At 39.5% G+C, this 27,787-nt stretch overlaps 1 protein-coding gene across 2 annotated transcripts in view; it reads right to left on the bottom strand.

Annotated features, from left to right (window-relative positions):
* The window catches only part of LPAR1 (lysophosphatidic acid receptor 1), a 74,395-nt gene that overhangs the window by 22,561 nt on the left and 24,047 nt on the right, over positions 1 to 27,787 (bottom strand). For both annotated transcript variants that reach the window (XM_014884097.2, XM_088157119.1), the window contains exons 2-3: positions 26,820 to 26,988; positions 13,247 to 13,994 (exon numbers count right to left, since the gene is read on the bottom strand). In XM_014884097.2, coding sequence (XP_014739583.1) covers positions 13,247 to 13,994; positions 26,820 to 26,879 — 808 coding nt within the window. In that variant the 5' untranslated portion in view covers positions 26,880 to 26,988. The remainder of the gene's footprint in view (positions 1 to 13,246; positions 13,995 to 26,819; positions 26,989 to 27,787) is intronic.

Below are 27,787 nucleotides of genomic sequence, written 5' to 3'. Positions count from 1 at the left end.
TGTGCTTTCTGCTTTCTTACACACATCTGAGGAGATGCTCAGTGAAACTGCTTGCATCCATTAGACATTTACCTCTTCTGCTAGAAAGCAACTGCAGCAAAAAGAGGCAGTGAACTTAAATTTCAAATGAAAAAGATGTCAAGCTTCTCTAATAAAGCCTCTGGCAAGTATAATATTTTCTTTGTTATTTTGGGGGAAATCTGCAGTCAACATTGCAATATGACATGAAGACAGCTTGTAAGACACACTTTGGAAGATCCCCTGTACTGTAGGAGTCAAGGGTAATTCTTGATAGCCTGTGCATGCAGGAGACCACTCCACAAACTTTGGGGAGAAAGGTGAATTGTTTTAAAGTGAAGTGCATAAAGTACAAAGCTTATGAATGCCTCGTGGTCAAGGTTTTACTATATTTCAGCACTGTTTTCAAGGTCAAGGCTAGGTTTGAAATCTGGTTCATGTTCCTGCTAAGATTTCAACAGTACTTGCAGAGAAATCCTTGTGTTTATACAGACAAATGCAGAGCTTGTGCTTTGGCCAGCCCTCTCAACTCATTTTAAATGCAGAAGATTTTGGAATTTGAGGCACTGTAAGCACTGTATCCTAGAAAATTGCTACATCTGTTTCTGTACATCCCCCCTAAAGGTAAATACTTAAAGAAGTGCCATTTCCTTATGGATCAAACCTTAACCAGACATTATTTCTGTGCAATCTACTTTTACAATTACTGATGATCAATTAAGTCCTGGACTTAGAAACTGCAAATACAAGACAACTACTAAAATAAAATAAAATCTGGAAAAATATCTTTTTGATGTTGAGTTTCCCAGAGCACAGAGGAGAGGTTATAGCCTTGGAAAGTCATGCATCCTCTGCACCTTTAACCAGTGGATGTGTCTCAGGCCTGGTTGGTTTCTGTGAGCTCCCATGGATGCAGAGGGAGCTACCCAAGGAAAGAAACCCTACACCCAGACCCCCAAAATCTCAGCAGCAATAGCAAATTGACCTGCACCTGGCCAGTGACCAAAGACAGAAGGCTCTTTTGCATCCTGGTCTTGGATCCCTTTCTTGGACCAGCACAGTAAGGGAAGCTGGGAACCAAACGGCTGCCTACTTAGCAGGCAAAATACTCAATACTGCTCCTGCTGAGGCACTTCTCTCCTTCTATCAGAGGGATAAATCAATCAGAGGCTGAAATGGTGAACTGGCAGGGTAAAAATGGAAGAGACAGGCCTGTCATTTCACAACCTGGTTCCAGTAGTTCAAGAAAAAAAAATTTGCTCATCTTTCTAAGAGTAAATCTCTATATACTGGATATTTATGACTAGGATGGTGGTTTGCAGGAAGGTGGCTACACTTTATTCTCTGGAAATAGGCCTGGAATTGCTTTTCTACACCATGCCACGAGCCAGGACAGTCTGGCAGCCCAATCCAGCTCAGAGGCATGTGATGCCTGAGATGGGGCCACTGGTGCTCCAGGACAGGGTGGTCTCTGCTGTGAACATCCTTTGACAGCTCAGGCTCCCACGAATTATCCTGGCAGTTCGGCTGGCTGCTCCTACCTACCAGCCAAAGAGGGACAAGGCCACACAGATAAAGTTATAAATAAAGAGAGTGGAGAGATGGGAACAGAGGGAAAGGAGAGGCAGGAAAGTGAAGAATAATTTAAAAAAATAAAATAAAAGGAAAATCTCATGGGAAACAGCATCAACCAGTACTGTGTTCTCTGGAATGTGCTTAAAAGCTCATATTTCTGGAGTACATACGGTTTTATCCACACCTCTCACTCTACTTTCTGGGGCAAGGCCAGTGTACCTGAAAGCCTTCTGCTTTATTACAGAACTGCACCTGGTGAGTGCAGCACTTAGGTATTTGATGGGTGAATTGGCAGAAAGTTCATCTAAAGAACGCTACATTACTTATTTCAAGGTAAGTACTTTGCTTGCTTACTTAAGTTGATCCCTCCTCCTCATAGAGTGAACCAAGCCAAGCTTTTCTTCTGGAAAGACAAAAACTCACATAACTCATTTTGTGCAGAACTCTGTCTACATAGGAAAGGATCAGATGCAGATCACCCTCAATGAAGGACCGTTTTCAGACCCCATGATCTACAGGGGCATTACAGTCTATTAACCAATATGCATTGACGTTACCTTTTATTTTTTGGTGTGTGTTTGTGTGACAACAGTAGGAAAGAAGTTAAGCTACAAAACACTCTGATAATACTCTCTGTTGAAGGAGGGTAAATACAAGATGCAACTGGAAGGCCAAGTGTGCTCACAAGGCTGAGTATTGGGCAGCAAGCAGGCCACAAGTAATGATCCCTGGGCACCCAGCACCCTTAAAGCTATGTCCCACAACATGACATCTATCCAGTTTTCAAATTTAGTCTGTTTAAACAGAGAAAGTGGCAACCATTCTAGAAAAACACAATCGTTTTACACAATACTTTTTACTCTCTGTATACTTAGCTTTTGCTTAGAAAATTCATCTATAAATTACTCCTTGTACTTCTCTAGAAGAGTAAAAAATGAGCACCTTAAAGCAACTTAAAACAAGGGAAGATGAGAATTATCAATGCCATATGTCAGAACAAGTTCTTTCTGAGGTTATATCAATACCAGAAGATGTGAAACAGCTCCCTCAAAACTGCTTTTAGAAGAACAAGGAAGGTACTGAATCCAGGGGAGCTTGGCAGCTTTTCCTTGTTCTAACAGCTAAATCCCCCCCTTTTCTTCAGGAGATGACTTTTGTGAAGGAAGATATTTCAAAAATCTGAACTGTTCTCGCATATCTATGTTATATTAACAAACTTGTAATCGGATACCAAGTACTTTATTAAAACAGAAAGACCCAGGCAGATAGCTCTTACTCAAACACAAAAAAATGCAACAGAATTACTCTCTCACTTCTCTCAAACATGTCTCAACCTTTTTTCTTTACAGTAACCTCATAGGCTTTAAATGCCAACAAATTAACAAGGAATTAATTACTTCAACCTCTGCAACACACAAGAGGCTACTCCTCTAACAGCAGCAGATGGCCACCCCCATGGCAGATATGTCTGGGGCAGTTTTACAGACCAAGTTCTCACTTTCCCAGTTGCAAAACTTTAGATCACCCTATCCACAAACTTCAAAGCACTCATCCCTGTTTAAATTCCTCCTGTTTGTTGGTGGGTTTGGAAATCAGTGATTTTCACTTACAGCAACTCCCTTTGCTCCAGTACATCACTAGATAGTGCAGATTGATGGACAACACCAGAGCATGGAAATTAAATACCTCAGATTTACAAATGGTGTCATAGCTTCTGAAGTCTCGTGACCTTCCATACAAACTCTGAGCCCCTGCTGCTCTCTTGGCATCGATGGGAAAGGATATGTGTCCAGCAGTGGACCTGTCATGCTACACAAGCAGCACATTTGGACACACTATCTGCTTTTCTCTACAGGAATACAGGAAAATTAACTTCAAAAACATTTTCTTACGCTGAGGAAAGTAGAACTGCAACACAAAATTTTCCCAAACGAGAACTACAGAAAGGATGGCGATCTGCTGTTGCTGCTTCCAGCTTTAAAGAAGGGTATCAAATAGGTAAGTGTGTGAGAAAAACTTATGGTGGACCAGCTGGAAAAAAAAAAAAAAAAAAAAAAGAGAAGAAAAAAAACCTAAAAAATATCTTTGAATGAAGAAAAAAGAAAGTAAAATAGTCCATCAGTGAGCTCAGTGACAGCATCCCCATGAGTATGAAATGTGAAAAGAGGAAGCTGTTCTGCTGCCACCAGAAGAATTCAGTCATATTTTCCTTTCACATTCATATTCTAAATACAATTATTAAAAAAATGTAGAAACTAAGCCTTTTTGATGAATGTTCTTTTCATGCTGATGCTAGAAGGATGGAAGAAGGACTGCTGTTTGAAAGCTATCAATCACTGCTGACCATTTTCCACAGCACTGACTGGCTGCTGTACCTCAGGTGTCTCAGAAAGTTTTGCCACCAGCAGTAACTCTGATTTGATGTTAAGAGCCATAGTTTCATTGCAACTATGAAGGCAAAAAAAAATTAATACTGAAAATTGTTGTTCTTCTGTTTTCATGGATTATCCCAGAAGAAACAAACCCAGAATACTTAATCACACTGCTCATGTGCAATGCAGCAATGCAGAAGGAGTGCCACTGCTTCTCTTGCACAGAACAGTTTGTTATTGTCCACTGGTGGAAACAAACAAGAGTTCAGTGCCTCATTGAATGCAGTTTTACAATGAGACAAGTTAACAGCTGGCATTTTGGTTCACGTAATTTCTGAAGCTGAGGTCTAGCTGTAAATTTGACTTAGCGCTTGAGCAGTGTTTGCTGAAACAAAGACAAATGGTGTCACAAAGGTGAAAACAGAAGCTAGTGGCTGGACATGGATCTTACTCCACACCTTCAGACTGTAAATGCTTTCCTTTAAGAGTTGCCAAGGATGCATCAGTTTTAGCTGAGGGGGCAAGAAATATAATCTGGAAAGTCAGTGAACAAAAAAAGCAAAACATTTAGAAGCAAATTCTCCATGCAACTGTGTGCCTTCTAGAGGACAAAAATGTTATGTGGTGAGCAGCCATTTCGTAAAAGCACAAATGTTGCTGCTTCTAAAGAATGGATGGGTTCCCATCTTCTCTTCCAAAAAATTAAAAATTCAAATTTCAAAATTCTCAAATTTTGAGAGATCAGTAGAACTTGGTCATGTGCTGGCATTTTACAGTAAGCCTTCTTGTACATGCTGATTTTCAAAATTTCTTCTTGGTAACAATTTCTGCCCTGTGTATTCAGCAAAGTTTACCAAGGCCTCTGTCTCAGAGCAAATGTCCCACAAAACATGCCCATCTGCATTGTTTTGGAGAAGTCCAGGTTGATGAGTACTCACTTGTGGATGCTAAATGGAGTCTGATCTCAGAGCAAGACAGGTTACCAATTTATTTTGATTTGGTGTGGATTTTCAGTAAGTGACTATCACTCCTTAGCCAGCATTTTGTTGTTCTACCTGGATCCAAGCGAAAATCTTGGATTCTATTTTTCAAGGTCAAGGTGTGATTTCCAAATCCTATTATTAAGTTAAAGGAAAATAAAAACCAATTCTCAGGGCCTGTTGAGAAATACACCTACTTTTGCCATTGCAATTAATTTTTAAAAGCTTCTTTGAAAAAGGACAAAACCTTTGCAAGCAACAAGAATTAATTTTTGTTTATAATTTTTTTTTTTAATCAAAAGGTGAAGTGCAAGAACTACTTAAGGTTTACCCCTTTCTGGCCATTCCTGGAAAAATGAAGAGAGCTTTCATCTGCCCTTTAAATTTATTTTTTCCCTGAAAAGGTAATAAATTATACTGAAGTCAGGGGAAAGACTTTTATTAAACAAAGCCTCATTTTCATCATACTTAAAGGAATGTATTTACTAGAGACATTTTCCCTCTCAAGAATAAAATAAAATAAAACCACATTCCTGTCTTGGGAAATGATGGAAGGTCCTCAAAGTGCATTTTCAAAGGATCCTGAATGAAAAGAAATAATTCTTATTCTTAACTGAAGGGGAAAAGAAGGAGAAAACTTCTAAATGGATTCCCCAGGGTGAAGCATTAAATGCCATAGAGATACCTGAAATACTTTAGAGAAAAGACAGTTACCAGGGACTTATCAGCTTTAACTGAGGATGCAATAAAATTAACTGAGAAAACTAACTGAAGAAATTAAGCAAAACAATTAGAATGAGACTTTCTACACATCCAGCCATACTCTGTGTTCAGAGAGAGTTGCCTGGATACAAGGCATCAGTAACTTCTGCTTCATCAATTGGCGCTTGCATGGGCTTGTTTTGGAAAAGAAAACTACTTATGAAGTTTATCACACAAACAAACTGACCACACTGTAATTTCCAGATGCTGTGCTCCCTCATTATTTTTCCTTTCAGCATCCTCACCAGCCAATCAGTAACAGAAGAGATTTGTTTTGGGACTACTAGAAAAAATTCAAGAAGATCCACCAGAATTGATTTGCAGGTCAGTAAACGACAATAAAAATTATCAGTGACTGAGATTTGGAGACAGAGCACACATAGTACTGCTTTTACTAACAGCATGAAATCTATCAAGCAATCAAGAAACATCCTACAAAGGATGTTAAATTTATGTCACTGCATAATTACATACATATTGTACATAGATCCTTGGCAATTTTTCATGCTTCCATTTTTTTAACTGGAAAAAAAAAACCCTAACACCCTAACTGATTTTTAATAATTTTTTGTGAAAATTTGTCTTCTTATTAGAAAACAGTGCTAGGCCTGTCTAATATAGTGATCAAGCTGTATTTATGAAGACAACATAATATAGACATTTACATAAAAATATCAGTACACTTGTTTTGAATTGCTGACTAAAAGTTAAAGTTTTTGTTATTAAATCTGAATGATTTCACAATTAAACTTTCTAACAAATATATGCAATAATATGAAGACTTTCATTCCCCTTCATCTACGGGCAAGCTAAAAGTACAGTGTTACTTAAGTCAATAGTAAAATGTCATTAAGATGCATAGAGGAAATAATAAAACCAACAACAAAACCAAAAAGATAACACATAATACACACTGACTCCCTAAACTGCATGTTTTTTCCTGCAAGGAAGCTTTTGAGGAGCAATCAGAACTACTCATAAGGCCAAGGGAGAAGAGGGAGAAATCCAAGTAATCCAAAATCCAGTAGGATAGATAAGGTGTGCTATAAGTAATAATTTTAATCAAGATTTCACTATTTTCGTTCAAATCTTTAACGCTTACTTGAAAGTACTGCTATCACACTGCATCTCTGAAAGCATTTATAAAACTATAGCTCTCCATACAATGTAATAAGATTTTATCCTTTAAAGTCTATGAACTCTCCATTTAGACTACAGTTGTCAGCAACAATTTTCCAGTTTACTTGACTATAGGGTTAAATTCACAGTTTATGCACATTTAAAATATACTTATCGAAAAACACTGGGGCTGCACATAACTGCAACCTGTGTGCTAGAACAGAAAGTACATTGATGCTCAGACTTGTATTGCCCTCACCAATTACAGAGTTTATTGCCCTGTTTTTCTGTCAGGATTAAATCAATACACAAGCGACATTTCTGTGATGCAGGGGTCAGGCAGGGTTGGTGACTCTGAACTCGCCCCCTGTGCAGACCACAGGGTTACATGGTTTTATGGTTTCACACTGCACCACTTCCAGAGAAGAAGCTGTGAAAAAATGCTGCTCTCATCTGAACTCCAGCCTGATGTTACTATCCAGTCCAACTCTCTATGGAAAATATAATAATTACAAGGAAAAACGCCTGACTGGATGCTGCTCTTCTCCCCATAAGGCCACTGCTATCTGCTGGAAGGACATTCCCAAGCCAAGACAACATCCTCAACTTCAGTCATCTTAGGAAAAATGCTGCTGCAAAGCTCATCTCTCTTGACAGCAGCAGGACTCCTCAAGGAGGAGGCAAATAGGTGAAATTGTCTTCTTATAGTCTCTGGGCTCAGAGTTAAAGCCTGGCTTCTCCAAAATAACATCTTATAAGCTACACTGTGCTAAGAGGGCTGATTCTTCCTTTGGCCCACAGGAAAAACATTCCATGGGCAGGGAAGGTCTGTCAAAGTTTGAGTGATACCATAACCAAGCTCTGTCTAGACATGATCATCTGCATCTCAGGCCAGGACCATAGCCTTGGTAACTGCTGAAATATATTTCATATTGTTTAAGCCTTAAGGCCAACAAAGATAAGCCATTCCAGTTAATTACCTGACGCTGCATGGAGGATATGGAAATAAAGACATGCCTCTGTCAAGACACCATGTGCTGTCAGTAAGGTTGTAGCACTATTTCATATTTTTTTATATTCCACTGATAATCAATTGCTTTTACTGCATGAGATGAAAAAGGGAGTGAAGATGCAGACTTCATGTCAAAACAACCACTCAGAAAATTAAAGTTATCAAAAATGCACTTTATTTGCTTTAACAGTGTAGCTAGAGCGTATGTGTACACTCATGTGCATTAACAGCTTTTTGCTGTTTTCCAACCCCATTTGGTACCTAGAAATGAAAAAAAAAAGCTACAGAAGTACAAAAATAAGTCTCATGCAATTTATAACTGCAGCAGAGAAGGCAGGAAAAAAGCGGTTGCTGAGCAGTTCTACCCTTCCAGATGTTTATACTGAACTGCCAGATGTTTTTCTTACATTTATTTCTTTGTTATAATAAGTAAATGACTGTCTTCAAACACAGTGAGACCCCTTTAAATCAAAATTTATACAAACACAAAGTTTATACAAAAAGAACCCTCAACTGTTTTATCTGTGCCCACATTAGTTTCCCAATCTGACAGAGTAAACCACATTCCTGCAAACAAAGTGGATGATTCTGCAGGCAGGAAAATCCTAAGTGTCTTTTTATTTCCCAGGAACAAAAAGGGTAAAGAATTATAAATTCATTGTTTGGTCTCCCTACATCCTGAGGGCTAGCTGTGGTTCTTGCCTCAACAGGCATGCCTAATTTTGGCCAAATGACATTGAGAACTCACCCAGCATAGAAGGCTAATCATCAGGATTAGTAAAATACAAATAAGAAGCGTTGTTGGTATTGTGCTTATTTGAAATTCAGTTATAAACCCTCAGTATCAGAATCTCAGTCTAAATTCTAAATAGAGAGGAATGCCCAAAGATGCATATGGAGGTATATGGCAGAGTTACTCACACTATAAAAACAAGAGATGATAAATCAGGACGGATATTTAATCAACATTTAAGCAGGAGAAATACAGGCTAACTTTCCAACAGCGACATTCTAAGCCAGTACTTCTCTACAAATGCAGGTATGCACCTGAAAATACCTGAAAGAACCTAGTCTTTTGTGACTGATTCCGGGCCAAGGAAATCCTGATCAGAGCTAGTTTATCCAGGCCTGGTCTCTGAAATTCTTTATTTGGTGCTTTCACTACTTCTTAAAATAATAGTTAGATATTGTCATCCATTTTTGGGCCAAACCTGTGACTGGCCCAGACAAATGCTTTCAGAGCCTAACTATGATCCCCAGCAGAAAAAAAGTTTAGCTTTATCTTTAAATGTAACATGAGAAAAAGTGGAGAACAGAAGACAGGATGCCAAGTTTCAGCTGATGTATCTGCTCAGTTTCTGCCTGTTCCCTGATTGCTCATTTAATGGGAACACATGGTGGTGGTGAAAGGCAAAGTGTCACTGAGCTGCGAGCCAAACCAGACATGATTTTATGGCTGTGTGCAGTACACAGATCAGTCCTTCCATAGTTCCAATGCAAAGGAAAGGCATGGTTTAGAGAAAGAGCTTTATGTTCCTTGTTACTTTTGAAAGATTTCAAAAGCAGCCTTGTTAAAAGAAAAACGGGCTCAGCTATGAAATCACTTCCTTCTGTTTAAACTATTTTACTCAAGGAAAAAAACAAGAGGGCATGAAAAAAAAAAAAAAAAAAAATCCGTTCTTTGCTTTTGAGTCGTTCCTAGGACTCAGCATCCCGCCCGCTCTGTGGGATGACGCAGTGTGCCAGATCCCGACCGCTCCGCTCCGCGCGTCAGGCGGCAGAGCCCTCCGCACACAATCGCCCCCTTGTCGGAGGCAGCTGGCACCCTCCCCGCACATGCTGACAGCATCGCTGCCTGGAGGACTGCACCCCTCTGGGGCAGCTCTTCTCCTCTTGGAGCAAGGCAGCAAGGCACGAGGAGGGCAGGCCGTGTTAGCCAGCTAACAAACAAGAAGCTCTTGTGCTCCCTCCTGCCCCCCAAACGCAGTGAGAACGCAGACAGGGGGAAAGATGTTCTTCTGCTTGCTTTGCCTGGGAGTGTAGCCAGCAGGACAACTCCAGGACACCCGTTTATGGAAGTTTAAAAGTTAAATGAACAGTTCAATGCTGCCCAATTCACAATGGGGTTACTTACGGCTGAGCAGCATTTTAACAAAAATTCTAAGATGAGGAATGGTTTGCCTCCCTCTGCCAATGCTCACAGGTTTACCCAGAACCCCAGTTTTGTTTTCCTTTCAATCCCAGAGTACCCTCCCTCTCCTCCAAAATTAATTGTCTTCTCCTGTGTAAAGCAGGCTGACACAAACCAGCTCCCTTCCCCACTCAACTGTGAGGTAGGAGAGGAGGGAGAGAGATTTTCAGAATAAACTGCTTTCTTTCCCATCTTCACTGCATGCAAAAAGTTGGTTTCTGCCTCAAGTTAATGTATTGAGTAATATATTATTACCCTGATCTGCACCATTAGGAAAGACAGGAGTTATTTTTCTCCATGTTTTTGAGGTTCACTGATGTAGAAAAAGCCAGATAGCATGAGATAAATATTCAGGAAATTGCTCCATGCAGCCTAAGACACTCACCTTTTCTGTTCTTCCCAAAGCTCCAGTAGATAAACCTGCAGCACTATCTTTTCAAGACGGCACTCAGGAAGTATGACCCTTGAAATTAAATCTTCTGCTTAAGAAAACTTTAATCCAGACTTACAAGTAGACTGCAGTGATAAGATCACCAGCACACCTGCCTGATCAGCATGCTGACACACTGTTTGCTTGAGAGATATCTGCTGATATTTGAGATATCTGCTGCCCAGAAGTGCTTTGAAGTGATGCTTAGCTCTTCTTCTTTAGAACCACAAGACAATCCTCCCCTGAAGTGCAAATTCATCAATATGTGATAGTATTCCCCAGCTGATGGCAACTAATGAACATTTCTCATGGTGCACTTAGCAGTCTGGTAACACCTTGGTGAACAAATATTTAACTCCACAAAAGTTTCTGTAGTTAACCCAAAGCCTAGTTCTTAACTGCAGTCTTATAATTTATTTATTTCTTTCTTAAATTAAAAGACTTTGCACAACAAACCCATAGCTGCTTCCCAACCATCTTTATCTTGCAAACATGCCTCACAGGTGGTGAGGTGAATGCATTGCTGCTTCATTACACTACAGGCCTATGACTCCTCTAGCTTTCGTCTAATAACCACATTGCTTAGGATAAAAACCAAATGCTTTGCAAAATAATACCATGGTGGAGCTGCAAAAATGATGAAGAGTGTCACAACCTATAAGTGTCTTTGTTTCCCTTGATCAGATGTAATAAAAGAATAAGTTATTGTTTTCTGTAAATGGTATTTTATGCAGATTAGAAGAGATGCTTAAATACAGTGTGTGCAATACACTGAAGTGCAGCAGTAACAAGAAATAAGATTCTGTTTGAATGTTGAAGAGAACTTCAACATGTGCCAGTTGCACATGTTGAAAAATGTTGCCTTAATGAGGAATCAGAGGTATAACTGAACTACATCTGCAGCTAAACTGAACTCACCTTCACTTTAGCTAATGCCTCTTAACCCCTGGGGTTGTTTCACTCTTTCTAGAAAAATACCTGAAAAAAATATTCTTATTAGGGAAAGAAAAGGGCCGCTTTATGTTCCTTGTACACCACTATGTTGTGGCCATAGTGGCTGGTACATCTTCCCTCCGACCTCTTCTCACAGGAGAAGGAAGGACAGTGTGGTCACACCTATCCTTCCTGCTGCATAGACATACCTCGAGTACCATACATACTTGGGATTAGCTGACTTTTGCTATTTATTCAATGACTGTTTACTGCTACAACTCTACATTGCATTGGTAGAAGTGCCTACTATTTTCCACACACTTTTTTTCTTTGGGGTCTTTTGCCTTTTTTTTTTTTTTTTTAAGTTTGAGTCAGTCTTTCACCTCATGGGAAATACTACCCTTCTGTATCAACAATAATGTTTTCAGGAAGGAAAACATAGAACTGTTTCCTAAAAGAGGACTGCAAAACCCAAATTTTCTTTGTATTCTTAACCTCATCTTGCCTTCTGCCATGAGAATCGTGGAGATGGGAAAAGACAGATTTTTTTGACTACCAGGAAGTCGGGAGAGGCTTTACCAACTGCTACAGTCTCCCTTGCAAAACTGATAGAAGTTCTTCCCCTGAAGAGAATAGCAGGACATGGAGGAATACATATTATCAATGGTTTAGAAGGTTAGTTAACTGCACAATTTATATTCTGGTTAAAAAGCAAATCACTAGGTAAGAGTACAAGATGTAAATTCTTTAACAGGTGAGTTGATACATTGACACAATGATTCTCTGCAACCATTCTGCCACGTTTGTGATGGAAAGCACAAGTCACAGCATAAACCTATGGGAACTATAATGTCAAGGAGATAAATGGGGCTACGTTTTGGGCTTTGTGGACTTTGGGCATAACAATTGCATTTATGGACCATTAGGCAACCATCTGATGCAACAGGGTACTGGAATACCTAGAGACCCACATACTGTACTGGGAGACTGAACAGGTGAGAATACATTTTGGGACAAGGAGACAACCTGCACCATCCTTGCTGCCTTCAGCTCACTATGATCTGAAGCAACAAAGAACAGAACAAACAGCAAAGAAGATCACCAGGGAACAATACTCAGCATTTGGGCTGTGCCTCTGCATAAGGAAACTGGGAGCCCCAGACAAAACCCAAGTAAAGCTATTCACAAAATGACATGAACCTCCTGAATCCAAAGTGTGTTATGGCATTTCCCTCATGCCAAGCTCTGAAGCTTAGGCACCTCCTGGGCAGTGTGCTGAAGCGCACCAGTATCTCACATGTTACTTTCCTGTATTAGCAAATGGTCAGATATTGATGTAGGATACTACAGGACTGAGTACATGCAGTCCTGCTTAACACACAGTCTTTTTGTGAATAGCCTGTAGCCCCTCACTGTTCTCCATATACTGGAATTTTGCATGAATACACACAACACCTTTCAGGTGGCAAAAAAGGAGACAACAGGTACTTCAGTGGAATACTGAGCCTTCCCTGTACTAATTAAAGTTTGAAGCCATTTGGCATCTTCAAAGGCAAAAGGACAAACACTGCATATGATAGGTTGCTGCAAAAGGTTTTAAATATTTGTTGCTGCAAAAATACATCACATTACATCTGGATTTTCACCAGTTTTGTGTTACAGGGCTGAGTGACCATGTTACATGAACTTCCATAAAAAAGCTTGATGGTCCCAGTGGTCACAGTAGTGAACTCTGGCTATTCTTATTGTCTGCACCTCTTTCAGTGTCTTCCAAATTCTGCTGACCATGCATTACCGAAATCACCTGATAAGAAACAGAGCAGAGAGAACAGGGTGGGCAAAGTAAGCACTTACCAAGCACAATGACCACAGTCTTCAGGAGGCTCATCATGGTGTCCCGATTCCTGCGGGGCCCAGAACTGTGTCTGGACATTCTCATAGTCCTTTGGCGAACGTACCCAAAGATGTGAGCATATAGGACCACCATGACCACAAAAGTGACCAGGTTGAAAATAGCCCAGAAGACCAGGTAGGAGTCACTATAGAGTGGTGCCATGTTGGAGCAGTGAGTGATATCACAAATACAGTTCCATCCGACACTTGGTATGGCACCCATGACGATGGCCATAGTCCAGATAACAACGATTACAACGACCACCCGGCGGTTGCTCATCCGAGTATGTAGCTGCATTCGGAAAACTGTAATGTGCCGCTCAATGGCGATGGCCAACAAATTGGCTACAGAGGCCGTCAGACTGGTATCGATGAGACCCTGACGGAGAAGCCAGGTGCTTACAGTCAGTCTTCTAGTGTTGGGTCCTGTGTTGAACATTAAGTAAAAGTAGGCCAGCCCTGCAAAAAAGTCCGCAGCAGCTAAGTTGGCCATTAAGTAATAAATAGGAAAGTGGAATCGGCGATTGACATAAATAGCCACCATAACCAAGAGGTTGGCCAACATTATGAAGATGCAGACAGTAATCCCCAGTCCCATTACAAGCTTGCTGACAGTGTTCCATTCAGTGGCTAGATATTTTCCACTTCGGTTATAAAAGAAGGCAATGGTTTCATTGTAGTAGCACTGTGGTTCACTCATGGCTGTGGACTGAAAGAAGAGGAAAAAAAAAAAGAGAGAAAAAACAAAAACAGAATGACATCAGAACTGAAAACATATGATTGCCTTCATGGATGGGACATACACAAAGAGCAGGGAAGGGGACAGGAAAGGAACACGCTTCAGAACAAATTTATTTTTTCAGACCAAATGGCATTCCACAACTCACAAACAATTGCTCTGAGGAATCTAGTAACAGCAACCAGATTAGAAACAACCAGAAACGGTTCCATCTACTCTGGGAGCCAGCATGAGTTCTGATGTAGCTGTAAATTGCATAGAAAATGAGCTTCTGGCCAAGCAGACCTGCTGAGAGATTCAGTTAAAGGGAAAGGCATGCAATTCATAATTAAGCAAAATTAACTCTGCTAGACACCTTATTTATGTTATTAGTGCACAAAACTGCTGTTTGACTGTAGCAGAAGAATAGCTCTTCAAGGAGGAGGAAATGTGCATTACATTTCTGTGCAGGTTTTAACTCATTCCACTTTCCATCATGGGTATTCCTTCCTGTCCTGTCTTAAAATGTGGGAAGAACACCCTAAATAAAGATTGTCAGTATGTTCTGAGATTGTGATTTAGCAGGGATGATGTATGTCCATAAAAAGCGCTTTTATGAACAATAAAGGAAGCGTGACATAGCATTTCTATGAGCACCAGCCACGTTTCTAGAAATGGTTTGAAATACACAATGCTTTTAAATATAATTCACCGGAACTAACTTATTCCAACTTGAAACAGGAGAGAGCCAAGAAATAAGAAAAATAATATTTGGCTTAACTAGTGTTAAGAGCATCCAACCTTATTTCCTGCATTAAATATTGTCGTGGCTATGTCAGAGAACACATGATTAATTTTCTTTGCAGAATACTCTGCTGAGGACAGCTAGGGGGGCAACAAGCAAGTCCATATTCCACCAGAATATGGAAGTTTTGGATAAAACTGTTGGCTTATAAGAAAATGCCTAATGAGTTTCCTTTCTCAGTTCCACTCAATTACTCAAGGTGCAATTCCCAAAAGGCAAACCTTAAGAAAAGAAACCCCTCTGAATAACAACCTGGTTCCTTGTTTAGCATGGGTAAACAACAAAGATTAAAAAAAAACAAAACAAACAAAAAAACCCAAAAAAACCCACAAAAAAAAATCAAACCAAGGAACACATGTCAAAACCTCATTTTATATAAGACCTGCCTTTGCCTCTCTGCTTTTATCGCTCTGGAACTCCATCAACTGAACTTGAATTTTTACAAAAGCAGGATCAGTTTTAGCAATGCAGGTAAGAAGTCCAATCAAGGAACAACACTAAAATATGGTAATTTCTTCCCATTAAAACATATAAAGTAAACCATATGTTTTGGACAGCTCCAGCTCCTCTGCAGGAAGTGCTACAGCTAACCTAACCTTCTTGTTGAAAACAGAAATGTACAGAATTGGGAAACAGAACTGACTCAAGTGAAAATATCTGATAAAAATTCTCCTTAGAATTACCCAAAGCTGTTTCTGTTTCTTTTCATTTCTACATTTGTCAATGCAATTAAGCCAATTCCAATAAAGCAATATACAAAACTTTCCACCTATATCCCAAATGGACTATATGACATTTAAATTTATGAAATAAATTATTAAAGATAAAGGTCTTTTAAGAAAGATTTTACCTCTAGCCTAAACATTGACCAGAAACATTTGCTGTCCCAGGATAATAAAAAGTTAAAGTAAATAGTATTTCTCAGCACAGTGAGTAAAATACTTTTATTGGTCCTCTAGGGTACATCAACCCTTGGGTTTGAAGCGTTTTAGCCTTAATTATTTAAGAAATTTTAAAAGTTCTCATGTAGGATCTGTTGCATATAAAAAAAATATATATTTATAAGGGACGTTTAACAAAAGGAGACCTAGCTACAAGACATCTGGCTTTAATTCTTTAGTTAAAGACCTTGTAGTAATAATAGGTCAAGTATAAGAGCCCTTGAGGGAGAGAGGAAGTCATATGAATGAATTAGTGTTCCTTATAAAAGCTTGCCAACATCTGCATTAATTATGTAATGCACAGGATTTTTAGTCTCTGTAGGAATATCTGGATGCAGGATCTAGTGGATATTTGTGATCTTGAATAAATTCTCTTTGCCTGTGTATTTGTCACTCTGGTTTTTTCTCTTTTAGATGTCTGCTGCCCACATATAATAAATCCTGCTCCACTGTTGGTCCTGTGGACAGAGGCCTGCTACACCTGGAAAAACACATATTTTTAATTCAGAAATTAAAAACGTGGCAGGTATTATGCTTTTCCTTTCTTTTTCTCTTTGTATTTTTGTTTTGCATGTGGGCTGAAAATGTGAATTATTCCTTGATTGTGCAATATTAGCCCCTACCTTTTCGTTTGAAATATGAAACAAAATATGACAAAAAAATATGACTTTTTCACAAATTCCAAGCCAAGGTGGAATGTATGTACACACATAAGAGTATGTAAAATGCTACAAAGCCAGACTTGTTCAATTTAAAAGCATGACAGCACTTGAGCAATCTCAGAGAAATTAGCATGAGCCTTACTTGCTGCTTCTCTCATTCTGAAGACAGAAAAACAAAATGCTGTGCTCATGTAAGGAATTTTTGAGACGTTTTCTTTTTAAGGCATTCTAATCTAAAACCTGGGATCTCCTGTAAAAGTAATATTTTCACCACCCCCCTCCCCTCCCCCCCACCCAAGGAAAAGAAGAGAAGATGAGATAGTTTGCTGGCAAAAGTTCAAACAGGGGACTTCCAGATGATCAACTTTCTCAGATGCCATCTTAAAGGAAGGTTTTGACCTCCCAGGTCACAAACATAAAAATCCCAAGGCATCACATTTAGCTGTGATGCTGACTGGAAAGGCTCAAGCAGGAGAGAAATGCACTGTGTCTCTCAGTACTCAAAGTGTTAACATACCACAAAGGCATATACAAGCAGGCAGACCCCATCCCCTCTCCTGCCCCTGCAGGAAAAGGGGCAGGGAAGTTTATATTTTAATTTCCTGAAGTTTCACTGAGTGTGTTTCACCGCCTGTGTAAGCCAGATGTGTGGTGCCCGGAGATTTACCTCATCCATTCAGTATATCTCAACAGAAGTTTAAAACAAACTGAGCTGCAAATTGCCCATGTTAACCAAACCTCTAGGACGCATCTGTGTGGAAGAAGTAAACACTGAGTTATAAACCAACAAGACAGACAAAGAAAAATGGAGTAACAGCAGGCTAAAAGCAAAGTCTCCTCTAGCCACATGAAGATGACCCAAGACACAGTTGTACCAAATCAAAGAAAATCACAAGTACATGGAATTAAATCTCTTATTATCAGGAGACATAGTTATAACCACAGCACAGTGTACACAGACCAGGAAATTTGGCACCAAAACAAACAAAACTCACAAAACAAGCAAAACTCACTCTTCTTCAGCAATTAGTCATTCAATTCACCCTGGCACTGGCCTTTTCAGGCACTATTTGCCTGGTTGTCTCTTTTCCTGTTGTATGGTTATATGGTTGCATGGGATCACACCACCAGGGTGCCAGTGGGAATATGGGGAAGAAGAGCCCATGGAAGCTTTCCCACTTTTTTGCCTGATTCATCTTGCTTCTGCCCCACCTCTACATCACACCCTAAAGAATAGGGTGAGGATTTGGATCCACAGCAGCTTGACCATTGGATGTGCTTGGGAGAGCAGCCCATTCCTACCTGCCCCTCCTGGGGCAGAGACAGGAGTGAAGAACATACTGTCTGCCTGGAGCAGAAGGTGACAGGGCATCTCTGGGTCCTGCCAGCTCCATGGGCAGTGGCAGCTCACCTGGTAAGGGCTGTGTATGGAGAGATGCTTGGGGTGAAAAACAGACATCATTGATTGATCCTGCCTAAACAAAACACTAATTAGCACAAGGTGCCTGAGGGGAAGATGATCAATTTACAAACCCCTCTGCAATCTCAGGGTTCGGGGAGTTCCTTGATGGATGAAACAAAAAAAGGCAAGCCAATCTCTCCCCAACCCCATACCCATGGGTGCATCTATTTCTTGTCGAGAGAAACAGAGCAGTACATTATTTGAATACTAATGTCTGACTTTTACAGCACTTCTCAAACTTGTAAGTCATAAAAAAATAGTCCATATCCAGGAAATCCCTTAAAAATATCTTAACCCTAAACTCTCCAAACACACTCTGCTCCTCTCTTCTTTGTCTTTTGCTTAATTAACCTCCACATTCACTATTTTCTTACCCAGAACACAGAGGAGATGAAAAGCAATTAATTTTTCTAGTATTGGTGTGGTAAACTATGACTACAAAACCATAATAACTGTCTTATATCTTTACATTTAGTGCATCAGTGAATGGAAGTCAATACCACTGCTTTCAGCTTAGGTAAATATCTTAAGTTTACTAACATACCAGAAAGGGTCAAGCTGAAAAACTTCAGGGAACTACCAACTTCAAAATCCCCAAAGAAGGGTATAAATTAAGAATATAATTAAAATAAGGATAAGCAAGTAAGTATAGGCATAATTGAATCAATATGTAAATACGTCAACCCATAACTGCTAAACGTGGGGTTTACGAAAGTAAAGTTGTAACAGATGAGAAAAAAAATCCAATCTGCAAAAACCATTGTCCATTACCTAATGAAAAACATGACTACTTTTCAAACTGCAGAACATGAAAGAAAAGCTTTAAAATAAAGCGGAAAAGATGTGTTTCCTTTAAAGATAAAAGTAGAAGTAAAAAAAAAATCATGAAGTCACAAGACGAGGGTCCTGATTCATACATATTTTTCATCTGCACAATGAAAGTATGAAACCCTATCACCAACACAGAATGGCTCTTCCTCTTCAGAATTGAATCTCCCAAAGTAACCATTCAATGGACTTAAAGATAAACCTGTATAATAAGATGGGGTTGTTCTGTCAGAGTAGGTTACTTCATTTCACTAGATTCATTTTGCCCTTCACAAAGCTGACAAGACAGGAGGAAATTAATCTCTCTGCAAGGGGATCCCTTTAATGCTATTAAAACATCCTAAAGCATGAAGTTACTTAAGGATCATATGGCAACAGCTAGAGCATCCAATAATTTTTAGGATGCTTTTGTAGCAGTCTGTACTACTGCAGAGTGTCAGAGCTGACAAATGCCCCAACTACTAGAAATTGAACTGAGAATTTCTCTGTGTCCTACAGTTTTCACCTGGAAATGTAGCTCAAGATATCTAGGCACTCAGTGTATTAAAGAGGCCTAGTCACCAGTAACAGTGTGAAAAGAGACAGTTTTACTTTTGGAAGGTATAATTCATAAGTTACACAGATCCTATTGATTAACTACGATTATGACCTCCATAGATTGGCTATAAAACCAGGGAGGTTGTCGACCTTCCAAAATTTTGCAAGCAAAATTATATTTAAGAAATTAAAAGCTAGAAGAATTGAAAAAAGACAGAGTGACCTCATCCATCCACAACTTAGCCAGCAATTCACACACTGTTGTATTGTTGCTCCTTTTCCATGGATCCAGCATTTTCAGATGAGCTGTGTCTCTCACAAGTTCTATAGAAATGTTCATAGGAAGAATTTCCAGTAGAGGAGGAAATGAAGACTGCTTGAATCAGGGCATAGCTCTACATCATCACATCCTCACCTAGATTCCTCGACTGGCTTATTTATGTTGATTATTAATGATTTATTTTTTTCTTTGCCAACCCATCTCTACTTTCCCAGGTCCTCTCAGAGGGAGATCCCCACTGTAATGTTGAAATACTGCAAAAATAAAGTAATTTGCTGTGGGGCAAGTCGAGCATATTGAGCCCAAATTGGGTACTTAAGCCCAAGGGCTCCATACAAAGTACAGACAGGGCTTCTGCAAAGCTCGTAAAAACTTCTTTTCCTTTGGGGTAGCTTTCACGACAAGCTAAGCTTCACAAACACTAGCTGAACATGGGCACAGGCTCAACACTCCGTGGCTTTGTGGCAGACACAGGAAGACAATTATATTCCATCATCTCATTTACTGACTGAAATATTCCACCTCTTACGCCTTCAGAAAATGTCTCAGCCATGATGCTGATTTGGCTGCTCCACTATCTTGCCTAGTTCACTCCCGGTTGCCCACCTGGCTTACCCTCAACCTGAACATCACAAACAGACATCCGAACTGCAGTGAGTCCCTGAATACTGCTGTGAGGATGAGTGCAGTTCAGAACTCACCCCCACCTTGGGAGGGGTTTTCTGGAGAGTGGTGCAGCACACAGAATCCTATCTGTGCCCTTCAGAAGACAGATTAAAAGCAAGTGGAGGAGAAAAAAAAAATCTGCACCTATAACATCCCAAATGAGTTTTCATGCATAATGATTTACAACGTGCAGCCTTTAGGCCCAGTTAGTAAACCAAGCTGGGAGTTAATTATCGCCTACAGCAGCTCAAAGACTACAATTTTATGCTGAAGAAACACTGTGGACGACACTAGGGTGCTTCCACCTCCAGGCACACCTCCCCTTGCTCCTTACCAAGCAAACCAGCAAAGAGAGCACTTGGAGAATTTAGCCTACAAGCAAAATGCTTATGTCAATGAGCATAGCAAATTTCCTTTTGGGACTGGAAATAAGATTTTCAGAAGGAAATATGAAAACGTTTCTGTGTTTACAATAGCATATGCATTTTTTTCATTAAATATATGTTAGACAATTTGGGTTTATTTTGCTTTGATATATTGAAATATTTGTGAAATATATAAACAGACTATAGAAAAATCTTTGTCTCAGAGCTTTAGAAACAATGAGGTCTCTATAACTAACTTGTTCACACATTGCTGAGCAGCTGCCTTTAAGGCAGTATTGTCTACTTTAAACAAAACAGAGATGCATTCTGAACCTCCAGTAATCTCATCTAGTAAGATTTTTTTTTTTTTAAAGTGTACTGGTATTTTAGTTTCCCCTGTGATGTCTGTAACTGGGTGGATTTATTTCTAATCACAAATTGTTTTTTCCAGACTCACCATTTCATTTTGTTTTCTTGTTTGCTGTATTTACCACCACCAGAGGCCTGTTTTGGTTACAAGGGTAATTTGTTTATTCAGCTCAAGGGGGACAAAAAAAATCCACACACTTGTTGACTGCAAAAACTTGGGCACCAAATCCAAAATGCAAATTGTGTTGTTCTGTGTTGGGGGAAGGGGTGACAACAGCTGTGCCAGCCCACAGTAGCCTGTTCTCAAGCATATTACGACAAGGATAACCATTCTGTGGCAATGATAGTTTAAATCTCCTCCACTCCAATTCAAACAAAACAAGGAGAAAATAGAGATGTATTCAATGGCACAGAGTAGGAGAAGTGGTTTTTGGCTCTGGCCATGAAAGGCCATTCTAATGGAAACTGCTCTGGATTTCTCTTTGGAACAGCTGCAAGTCAGTTATTTAAACGTACTCATTTGCTTCTTGTATTTGACTGATCCACTGCTGGCAAAAGCAAAGAGAGAATGATGAATTTTTGTTGTTTTCGTTTTAAGCATTTCTGAGGCACTGTTGGAAGTCCCTGGTTCATTAAGTAACTGAAGCTCAAATCATTACTTCTTCAAAGCTTTTACTGCAGAATTCATCTCATGCCATTCACAAAGAGAGAAAATACTAATCACTTCAGAGAATACTTTCATCAGTATGGGTCACCACTTGTGATGTTTCTTTTTTTTTTTTGCAAACAGCAAAGCCCTCTGGGATGCTAAATGCTTCGTACAGAATTATTTAACTTTGTTTAATACATTATCAGACTAGTCAGGTTTCTATGAGATCATTTTATTTATCCATATTTGAGGTATGAAGTCATAACATGTATACAAAATATCTCCAAATTAAAAATCAAAGTTTTGCTACATTTTATTTCCCTCTCTTTAAGAGCAGAATAGCTTATATAATCAAAAAATCACTAGACTGTCATTTATTGTGATTAATTTGAGATCTTTTTCGCTTTACAATTAAACGCCGTGGCAAAAACCCAGGGCATATTTGTGAAATTTTTTGTTCCATTGACTTATTTGACATTTTGTGAATGCTGTCCCCTAACTCTTTTCTATTTCAGATCACAGCTGCGGATAGGTAAACTACCTTGAAACTTTACTTATCTTTCAGCTTTACACATGACCAGGATGCTGTTCTCTTAATCACCACTTTTTGTGTCTGGTAACAAGATATTGGGGCGGAAAAGAAGAAAAGAGATTTGAATAAATCAGTGCATTGGGAGGGTATGAAGAAACATGACAGCAGCAAATGCATGGCTTTGATAGAGGATTGTAGAGAAGCACCAGAAGCAGGTCCTATGTTGTTGTCCTGCACACTAGCTGTAAGAATATTCAAGACAGTATTAGCAATTTCACATCTGGTACTCAGAAGTGACTTTCAAAAACTTTTTCAAAATGTGAGCCTTTGTTATCTGACTCAGAGGATAAATCTTGGGAAAATACCATTTGCCACTAAGTTAACAGGAACTTCTCTTATTGTAGTGCCAAGATTGAAGTCCAAGCAAAAACCTATCAGAAGGAGCTCTGGCTTAATAAAAGGCCCTGCTGACGTCTCAGAGATTGTCTCCCAGGGGAAATAAGCTTGTTTGCCCAGTGCAGACAAAGGACTGATGATAAGCAGAGGAGTATTTATTACTGCAATGAATGAACACGTATGAATATACATATATAGGTATAGATATATATATCTGAAATAGTATTTATTTCTGAGTCTAAATTGACCAAATGTGAAGGAAGCCAACTATGCTAGCAATGCCAAAGGAAAGTTTTAAGATAAGGATTAAAAAAAAACCAAAGAAAATTCAAAGTGAAGTAGCAAAACTCTTCTTTTTGAAACTAAGATGCCATCTAGCTCATGCAAAAGGCATGCAATGTTACTTCCAAGTTTGAGAAAAAAAAAATCCTTCCTTAAAACACTAGTCTCTAAATTACTTCTGCAGCACACCGTGGCATCTCCTCAATTTCAAAAGGCAAAATAATGTCCTCTGGGGGGGAAAAAATATTTTAATCAATATTGTTTTCTAAACTATATCCAAAAATTCATTCCAAACGTGAAAGACAAAAGCCCAGTATGCAGTATGCAAGTATGAAAAGTGCTTTACTTCTAGAAATTGTCTCTTTACATTTGTATCTCTCTGTGTTCTTGTCTGTTAAGGTCTTCCTTACTCTCAGAAACATATAGATATCTCCCAGCAGATTGTCTGGAGATGCTACTCTTTTATATATGATTGAAGACTTTTATCAACTGTCATATCCACAATGATTTACTGCAATCTGTGGGAAATCATGCAAACATTTACGTCTTCTCATACAGGTATCAATTTTGAGCCTACTTTTACAACATGAGGATGAGAGAATGGAATTTTTTCTACCATAATCTCCTCCACTGAGATATTGGTCTTTGCTTCTTGTTATAATTTATTTTTGGTTCTCAAATCAAATCTCATTGAAGCACAGTTTCTAAAACTTGAGTGTGGAGGAAGACCTTTAGATTAGTAATCAAAGATCAGAATAATCTATTTATTTCTAGTCTTAGTGATGTAAGTCCAGGCAGAATTTATTCAGCAAAAACTCCCTGCAGATCTAGGATACGTGAATTTATTCAACACAACAGAAAAGTGACCATGCTGATCATCAAGTCCTTTACAAGTGATAGCTTTTCTTCCACTCATTCTCACACTACAGCTGCTCTTATTCTCCTTTTGAGAAGGCATTTGTCCTGAACAACAATTCATAGATGCACACAAATATAAAACATGCTGTAGTCAAGCAAACTACATGAGTGAAGTCTCCTTGGAGTAGAGGGTAGTGGCTGGGTTTCCATTATGGTGAGGGCTGGCAAATTGACTACATTTTTGACTACAAATTGACTACACTGCCACAAACACATCAAAGCAAGAGCTACATACTCACCATGGTAGAGGCAACAACTGGCTGGCTGGAAACATACTCTGTAAAGCATTGCCACTGCTTGGAAGGAACACCATCTCAGGCCTTGGAAGACAAATTTTGTAGCGACATGGTACACCAGAGGGAATCGAATCAGACAGTGGGACTCATTTTCAAAATAACCTCATGAAGTCCCAGGCAAAGAAACACAGCACTGGGTGGATATACCACATCCCTTATCACCCGTGATCACCTGGGAAGATTCAGAGGTATAATGGACTGCTGAGGACCATGTTATGAGCATTAGGTAATTGGCCATGGAAGCACTGGCATGCAAATTTAGCAGAAGTCATTTGGCTGGCTAACACTAGGGGATCTGCTGACTGCCTTTGTCCTACCCAAACAAAATCACTTCATGCTGTGGGAAGAGATATGGTCCCTGCACTACACAGGGAAATGGCTGGGAAAGTCAGTGTGGGTTTCTCCTCTCACTAAGGCAAATGCATTCATGGGATTGTCATTACCCAAGGCCCTGGGTGTATTTGGTGGGCAATGATTTGGTGGGCAACGTAGAAAGATGGGGAGACATGGTGTATACCTCAAGGAGATTTAATCCTGGGGCAAAAATATACTGTGGTGTAAGTTGTATGTTGCAGGAAGTAAAGTAGCAGGAGAGACATGAACTGATGAAGGGTGGATTTTGTGAGGAGCAAGGAGAATGCGATGACAACCCAAGCTGGGCTGGTGTTAGTGCCCAGTGATCAAGTATACCACTTCTCCTGTCCTTTCCACTCATCCTGAGGGACTGGAGATCTGGAGGGATGAAGGAAGCCCATGAAACAGGAAAATAATATCTATCTGTGAAAGCACAAGGGACAGCAGTTAATGAAAATGTGTGTTTGGTAGAGAGATGGTTTAAGGATGTAGTTTAAGGTGACTGTGTGTGTAAAAAGGGTTCTAGTAATGAAAAATAAAGGAACAGTCACAAGATATATGAATTATGTGGGATCTGAGTGTGACATAAGTAGTGTGAAATAAGGGGTGAAGATTATATTGGGTCTGACTGAGCTGGAGTTAATTTTCCCTTAACAGCCCCGTGCTTTGCACAGGTAGTGGGAAAGCTGCTGCTAACACACCAGTGTTTTGGCTATTGCTGAGCAGCACTGGCACAGCATCAGCTCTGTCTCTCCAACATTCCTCCCTCCATCAGGAGGGCTGGGGCTGGGCAAGATCCTGGGAGGGGACACAACCAGGCCAGCTGAGCCAAACTGACCAAAACAATATTCCAGATACAAAAGCTGAAGGAGGGCAGGAGGAGGAATGGGAGGCTTTAGTTATTTTACAGTGTTTGCCTTCCAGAGCAGCTGCTCCACATGCTGAGGCCCTGCTTCCCAGGAAGTTGCTGAGCATCACTCACCAATGGGAAGTAGAGATTAATTTATTTTCCCCTTCACTTATACACACAAAAACTTCCACTTTTGCTTTAGTAAACTCCCTTATCTCTACCTCCAAGTTCTTCTCCATATTATTTTTCTCTTCCCTGTTCCACTGGGAAGGGGATTGATAGAGAGGCTTGATGGGCAGCTGGTCCTCAGCCAAGGTCAACCCACTACATTCATACATAAAGAAGGCTCTGAAGAGGCAACCCACAAAGACAGGGGTGCGAATGTGTGGTGATGGCCTGCAGGAACCTTTCCCCAGAAAGGCAGAGGAGTCTAGCAGTAGCTATGCAGCCTGGGACACAAGTATGCAGCATTCACCTCCTACCAAGTATTCTGCTGTGCTGTAAAGAAAAAAAATCCTTCTGGAACCTTAACAGAGACTCAAAAAACAAGAAAAATACATTAGTTCTCCATTTGAAACACAGGAGGAAGAGTAGCACTAGGAAGTTTCTCAAAAGCAGACTTTGAATTTAGCTCATATCACATCATCACCCAGTAGTGGACATGTTTTTTCCTAAATTCACAAAGCCTAGGCATCTGTGAAATACAGTACTTCTCAGTGCATGCTGCTGAGAGCTGTAGTCTCTTGAGCCGAAGAATCTACAGCAAACAAGAATAACAAAAAATAAGCAAAATAAATATGGATGTCAAATTTTCTGATATCTACCTTAATTATCGTGGTGCCTTTTTCAGTAAAAGACACAAGACACATCCTTAAATGATTTAAGTTGAAACAGGCACTTGGGTCTCTGTAAAGTCAAAAGGACTTTCAAAATTCTTTCCTGAAATGAAGTCTTCACTGTTATGAGCATCTCCTTTTCTTGTTTAACTTTATCAGAGTACTTGGTGTTCAGTACATGAAGCTAAGAGATCACTTTCATAAACGAGTCTGAGACACACAGAGGTTTCATGAAAGCAAGATTAAGGTGTTAGTAACATTAAATGTGTTATTAATTTTATTACTGCTTTTCACTTAAAACTTTTCTGATAAGAACATTGAAAGTTCCCTTGCTATTATTCTAACTTATCCACATTACAGCCTCTATTTTGTATTTATTAAACACAGTAAGAATCAAGCTGTAGTGGAGTGATCACTTACATGGAATCAATAAATATCATATTTTGCCATATATTTTCTTCTTCAAATAGTACTATAACACAGCAATGTCACGTGTCAAAGTATAAAAACACTCTTAGTAAGTGATGAGTGTCTTTAATATAGTATTTTCAGAAAATTCCCCTGATGACTCAAAATGAGAGAGGAGAAATAGCTACAATTCAAGGAGGAAATAAGAAAGAGATGAAGATGAAACTTGCAAGAATTTCATCGTTGTCTACTGTGCTGGTTTTGTATGAATTGAGTTTTGGTGAGAAGGGAATGAGCCCAGCCAAGGAAGTGATGCTCTCAGAGAAGCTGCTAACAGCTTCCTTTACACCTGGCAAATGAAACTGAAACCATTTACTCACCTCAATCACCTCAGGCTGGGACATCATGGACGAGGGCACCAAATCAGTGGGGATATCCATGGTAGCTCAAAATGCCCCTGCTGTCCTTGCACTGCTCCTCTGCACCAGCAAGCTCTTGGTAGGAACACAGAAGCCCTTCCTCAGACTCTAGTCATACTGGTATTTATTCCTAACAGAAAAGAAAAACAAACCTGTTGAGACTAACAGGAGAATTAGGTAGGCAGTCAACACGTAAGACCCTGGGCCTCTGCAAAACCAGTCTGAGTTTGTACAGCACCACTTGCTGACATGAGCACTCACAACAGATTCGCAGAGGAAGTTTCAAAAGGCATACTGTAATTTGATCCAGAACAGGAAAAAAATTCACTTGACAACACAAACTGAAATCAGCAAGAAGTCTAAGGCACAAACTGCTTTTCTTTTGCAAGGAAATATAGTCACCTAAAGAACACTGGAACTGTCATGATATTCCTCCACACCCCCAACAAAAGAAAATCTCAACAAAAGAATAATCATAGAATTACTTGCTGGAATTCAGGATATATTTATTCCCTCCGTTCAGTGATCACATTAACTTTTCTTCTTTGTTAAGAAAAACAACTTACACATTACGGCTTAAAAATATGATGCCCTTTTTTTCCAGATAGTCACAGATTTGGAGTCCATGAATACACAGAACTGTAACATTTAATCAGCTTATTCAACAGAATGAAGTTATCTCCATAGCTCTCATATTTATCAAGTTCAGTCCAGCTTCTAGATATGTTCTTTTCTTTTTCTACTCATGTGCAAAGAACCAAATGAACAAAAGGTTGAGGGGGAAACCCCTGTAAATGTCCAAGATATTAATCCCATTAAAAAATTCTAGACTAAGACTACTGGTGACTTTTTCCCTTAGCCAGACCAGATATATACAACACAACCCACAAATTAGTCACCACAGAAAGGATTTTGGAGAAACACCTACC

Source organism: Sturnus vulgaris, chromosome Z (genome assembly GCF_052056855.1).
Source record: "Sturnus vulgaris isolate bStuVul1 chromosome Z, bStuVul1.hap1, whole genome shotgun sequence".
NCBI lineage: Eukaryota > Metazoa > Chordata > Aves > Passeriformes > Sturnidae > Sturnus > Sturnus vulgaris.
Note: the sequence above shows the minus strand (reverse complement) of the source record. Positions and strands in the feature narration are given on the sequence as shown.